This window comes from Nanorana parkeri, unplaced genomic scaffold (genome assembly GCF_000935625.1).
Source record: "Nanorana parkeri isolate BGI_ZX_2015 unplaced genomic scaffold, ASM93562v1 scaffold1006, whole genome shotgun sequence".
Lineage (NCBI taxonomy): Eukaryota > Metazoa > Chordata > Amphibia > Anura > Dicroglossidae > Nanorana > Nanorana parkeri.
This window is the reverse complement of record NW_017307274.1, coordinates 600,480-606,491: the sequence shown is the minus strand read 5'-3', so window position 1 is coordinate 606,491 and position 6,012 is coordinate 600,480. Positions and strand designations below refer to the sequence as shown.

Sequence of the window (6,012 nt, the reverse complement as noted above, 5' to 3'; positions counted from 1 at the left end):
CCCCCTCATTTGATCAGGTTTTTCTGGTAGGGAGTGCGACAAGGCAACTCTATGTTTGCCAAGTGACAGGAGAGAATTAGATTTCTGGCAAGATCAACAAGTATTTTTTGTACTTGTTGAACAGAAAGAACATAAGTCCTTTAGCTGTATATTCAACAGACAAATGGGGGCAAATAAGTGAAGTTCACTGTTGAAGTTTACAAAGATATTAAATCTTTTTTTTTTTTTTCCCTGTCCACAAATTGAAACAGTAATTTTGATTTTTAAAAACTGCGCTTGAATTAAACACCAGGAACAACTCTGTAGCCCATAACAGATAGAGAGCCGAGAAACGCGACGGCATCATTGTCTTCATTTGTAAATAACATATTGCAGCCAACTGTTTCTTAATTGCTCAGCCTGTTGATAAATAATCCAGCCCTGCTGCTCGCCACAGACAATTTGCTTTGGATCAGACTCGGCAATTCAAATAACACTAATTATTTATGATTTTATGATGTTAAAATGAATATTAAATGAAAGAAAATTCCCAAGGATTACTCGGATGGCGGCTAAGTACATAACGTTTTGTACAGATGGTCGGATGGCTCATTTCGGCTTCAGCACCGCGTATGTCTCCTTGAAGGATTCCGACAGAAGACAGGCCTATCTTTGAATTTTTCATTAAAGCAGACGTCTTGAAATATGAATTCCTTTTATGTTTCTGCGAGTTTTGGGGCATAAGAATCCTCGGTGTATAAATCATACAGTGGTACGTGTCACCAAGACTTGTGAATATTCCCGCACTGTTATTTTATCCTAAGTAGAGCCCCATTGATTATCAAATTCAGCGGAGAGTATTTTACGATCATACATCTCCATTAGCGCCGGGTCTGACTGTCAAAGATTTTTCTGGTTAAGCCTGCATTATGTATTAGCCAGCCCATCTTTGCAATACAAAAGTTTGATACGTGTGAAACAGGTATTATGTATTATGTATAGACTTTCTTATCTCACCATATGTAAAAATAGGAAACGTGCCTCTGTGTCACCAGGACCCACGCCACCCTTGCTTATATATATATATAATTTTTTTTCTCTTTTCTTTTCTTTCCACAGACAGCCTACTTCATTATGAAGATGAATTTCTACAATGACATGGCTGTCAGGGTAAATATCTCCTCTCTTGTTATACAGATGAAAAGTCAATTGTGATCTGAATTTGCTTTTAATAATAGAAGTAAACTAGACTAATGCACAGAAGATGGTGAAAGGGGAGCACACAGCTCTGGGTACAAAGTAACCGGAGAGACTTTTGGAACTATAAAAGATACAGTATTTATAGAGGGATTCAAAATGTATGTAAACCCTTGAATAATACTCACAAAAGAGTAGATAACAATGAGCTTTCAAAATAAAAGGATGATTCTCAGTCTTAACAAAAAGCAAGACACAGCATGTGAGAGCTGCACAGATGATGGTTCCTATCTGACAGCACAGTCACGTGTTTCCGGGGCCATGCCCCCTTCTCCATGGCAACCAATCAGCATCTCTGTTCAGTTGGCTCAGTTGAGATTTGAAAATGAAAGCTAGATGCTGATTGGTTGCCATGCACAGCTGATCCAGATTTTTCTTTCTTTATATAATATTTGTAAAAAAAATAGTGGTGATTAAATACAACCAAAATAAAGCTCTATCTTTCCCCAAAAAATGGTATAAAATTAATTTTGGTACAGCGTTGAATGACTGAATAAAAGTCAGTCACAGTGCCTCACTGCTGAATACTGAAAAATATAGGGCATATTATGCTTAAAATGTATGTATGTATAGCCAAAAGATTTGTTTTTCATTTTGTATGAATAGGGTTAAAACTAGGGATGCACCGATATATCGGCCGCCGAAACATATCGTCCGAAAATTGCACTTTTGGCATAATGCCGAAAGAGCCATGTTTCAGCCGATACATCGGCGCATCCGTGCTTTCTTTTCTCCCCGATGTGCGCTGCTCTGTGTTCCAGCGGGGAGAAAAGAAAGTGACAGCCGGCCGAGTGCTGCAGGACGAGAGCGCTGTGAGCGGCCGGCGTCTCTCCTCCCACACCGCTCAGCCGCCTATCACAGTCCGGCAGAGCGGTGTGGGGGTGGAGACAGCGCTGTCACAGGAGGCTGGACTTTCCTCTCTACACCGCTCGATCAGCCACCTGTGACAGCGTGTCAGAGAGAAAAGCAACGTACACACACTCAATGATCAATGATCGCTGAGTGTGTGTACTCTGTGTCCCATTATTTTCTGTCCCTGAAACTCAACAGGACGTGCCAAACAATTTCTGCAAAGTAACTAGAATTTGTCTCTTAGGCAGTTGTTACCGAAAAAAGGTGCCCTAATTGGAAGCTTTAAGATCACCTCTTGTTTTGGTTACTTTAAAGAGCAAAATAAGACAACCCTAGCAGTAGGGCTACCCCGCACCCTAGGGGTTAAATGATCCTTTTGGTCTAGGTTTTAAAATAAAAAAGATATACTCACCTGAACCTCGGTCCCGCCCGGCTGCTAGGCTGGTCACTGCAGCTTCTCTCCACTTCTGGTGGTCTAAGGATCCTGAGTCATACACTTTATGTCTGTCTTCTTTTGGGGAGATGTCTTTACAATTTCTGTCCTGAAAGGGGCTAGAGTAAACATCTCCAAATGAAGAGGAATTAACAAATTAACCAATACGGGTGTCCGAGTTAAACGTTTCCACCCCCACTTTGGATTTCCCATCACTGTTTGTCCCAGGTACAGTCTAGCAGGGGCTGACAACACTGCTTGCAAGTGGAGAAGAGTTGTCAGCTCACTACAGAAAGTTAGGAGCTCATTGGATTTCTGGCAGATCTACAAGTATTTGTTTACTTGCAGCATTCAGTAAGAGACAAAACTTGGGGAAATGTCCATGTTCTGCAAAGATGTACTGAATATATACACTGCCTGTCCAAAAAAAAGTCACACACTCTGATATTGCTTTGGACCACCTTTGAACGTGGCATGCTTGTTGGTGCCAGATGGGCTGGTCTGAGTATTTCAAAAACTGCTGATCTACTGGGATTTCTACGCACCACCATCTCTCGGGTTTACAGAGAATGGTCCGAAAAAGAGAAACTATCCAGCGAGCGGCAGTTGTGTGGACGAAAACGCCTTGTTGATGTCAGAGGTCAGAGGAGAATGGGCAGACTGGCTCGAGATAATAGAAAGGCAACAACAGTAACTCAAAAAAACACTCATTACAACCAAGGTATGCAGAATACCATTTCTGAACACACAACACATTAAACCTTGAAGTAGATGGGCTACAGTCAAAGAAGACCACCCCGGGTGCCACTCCTGTCAGCTAAGAACAGGAAACCGAGGCTACAATTCGCACAGGCTCACCAAAAGTGGACAATAGAAGATTGGAAAAACGTTGCCTGGTCTGATGAGTCTCGATTTCAGCTGTGACATTCGGATGGTCAAGTCAGAATTTGATGTAAACAACATGAAAGCATGGATCCATCCTGCCTTGTATCAACGGTTCAGGCTGTTGGTGGTGGTGGTGTAATGGTGTGGGGGATATTTTCTTGGCACACTTTGGGCCCGTGATGCTTTCATGTCAATATGGATCAAAATCTCTGAGGAATGATTCAAACAGCTTGTTGAATCTATGCCACAAAGAATTAAGGCAGTTCTGAAGACAAAAGGGGGTCCAACCCAAAACTAGCAAGTACTAGCAAGGTTTACCTAATAAAGTGGCCTGTGAGTGTATATTGGAAGCAAAAGAATTACGTATTGGACAACAGAAAGTATTAGGGATTTTTATCTTACCTGTTTTGTAAAGAAAACATTTTTCTGCCTGTGCTTTATATTATATTGTATATACACCAAGTAACCCCCTCCCCCCCCCCCCCCCCCCTCCCACAATGCTCAGCTCTGGTGACAGGGGTAGAAAGTGTGCCAGCTTTCCTCAGACCTGTATTTCTAAAGACTGCAGCCTAACTGACATAACTGGATTTTTGTTACATATCAGGGACAACCAGGCACCCTTTTGTACCTATTTTCAAGAATTTACTTCCCTTACATTTTGGTTCCTGGTTTGGTTTCCTTTTGCTAGACTTGGAGCTATTTTTAATAAACTAAAAGATTAAAAGATTAGCAAACAAAGTTAGCTCTCTGAAACCTCCCTCTGATGAGAAAGATATTGGCGAGACTCAGAGTAAAGTGTGTCCTTTGCTTTCAACTCAAATGTATCAGATTGCTGCAAACTAGACTGCAACATTGATTTCCAGTACCGGCTCCCAAAATAGTAAACACATTTAAATTGATAGGACATCTGGGTAAAGGGGATATATTAGAAAGAGACAGGCATATAACATAATGCTCCTTGAAGAGAAAATATGCCCTACTTAAAGCAGACCTTTGTTTTTTTTATACTAACATTCTTTTTTGTAATGATTTCAAGCACAAATCTTTATTTTTCTTTGTATCAGTCTGCTGTTATGCTAATTACAATCATTTTTATTGTTAGATGTAGTAGGTTAGGCTCAGTCCATCAGCAACAGCCTGCCTTGTTCGTATGTAACTTGGGGAAATTATGTGTTCTTGAGTTCCCAGCTCCACCCACTTGCTGCGGTCTCTATAATGAGGTCTCATTTTATCAAATTTTATGTTGTTGTGATTAAGTGGTACTGGATTAAGTTGGGAATAGTGCTATACATAGTTGATTGCTTTTAGAGAGGACCTTATGCTTAAAAGAGAACTATGGGGTAAGTGTTTCTCAAGGGTCATAGGAGGACATATACTAGTGTCCTTCCGTGACCCAAAGCTCAGTATATTGCGAGCTACAGCTTGCGGTATACTGAAACCGCCGCAGCCGGGACGGATCCCTACAATGCTGTCGAGATCCACCCAGCTGGGTGAATGACCGCTGGCTCTGCCTATCTAGAGGCAGAGCCAGCTGTGCCCGCCCCCTCACGCGTCCGTTCCTCCAGTCAGCGCTGGAGGATCGGAGCGGGGAGGGGTGGAACTTTTTCACTCGCCTCATAGTTCTCCTTTAAATCTAGGCCGTTTACAAAAACACGTTAAAAATTTTCATGACCTTTAAAAAGTTGGAATGAGGAAGTGCCAAACACAAGAAATCAGTCGTTAAAAGTATTAAAATCTTTCTTATTCCTTTTTATTTATTAATTCTTCAAGAGAAGCACTCCAATGTGTTTTAGAGGTCTCAAATGTACCCTTTTTCAGGGCTTAGAAATTAGCAGCATGCCCAAACCATCTGTGATAGGAGGGGATGATAGCCCAAAATCGAATAATTATCAGCATAAATGGCTGTTCAACAGTGCTAGCTACATATGCAACTCCTAAAATAGGTGCACCCTAGATAGGTGTCAGCATAACCAGCTGACAACTGCAGGACTGCATGCTAGCACCTATTTGGGGTTTCAGTGGTTGCTCAATACCCAAAGAGGATCATTGCGGGATTTGGAAGAACCGGCAAGGAAGATGGCAGTAGCAGTGGACAGAGTGGTGACTGGAGCCAGAACCTGTCATTGCTGGAAGAGGACGCACTAGGGCAGGGGCGCCCACAATTTTTCGTCTGGAGATCTACGTTTCAAACGACAACCTCAATGAGATCTACCAATGAAAAAACACCTGCATTCAGGGGCGGGAGGGGGCGTGGCGGTGCATTGATCAACCCCACACCCCCTCCCGCCCCTGAACACAGGGAGTCGGCCGGCTTACATTCCAGTGCGTCGCAGAGGCCCCGGCGTCCTGTCCTCACGTGGTGCTTGTGTGGCCGAAGTTGCACATGGTGTCCTGCCCCTTTCCATATGCAGCGTCTGACACATTCAGCCGGCAGCCGCACGAGCACCGCCGGAGCATAGCCATGGCCAGATCCTTTTGCGCACGAGGCTTGAAAAAAAGCCTGCCCCCCCCAACAGGGGTGTGATGTCACCCAGCGCCCTGCCGCCAGGATTTTTTTTTTATTTTTTACTATTTTTTATTTAATTTTTTTATTTTAATTATTTTTT

The 6,012-nt window shown here is 42.7% G+C and overlaps 1 protein-coding gene across 1 annotated transcript in view; it reads left to right on the top strand.

The window, feature by feature from the left end:
* SPATA17 (spermatogenesis associated 17) overlaps positions 1 to 6,012 on the top strand; it is a 124,438-nt gene that overhangs the window by 17,974 nt on the left and 100,452 nt on the right. The window contains exon 4 of the mRNA XM_018567105.1: positions 1,099 to 1,149. Within this exon, the coding sequence (XP_018422607.1) occupies positions 1,099 to 1,149 (51 nt within the window). The remainder of the gene's footprint in view (positions 1 to 1,098; positions 1,150 to 6,012) is intronic.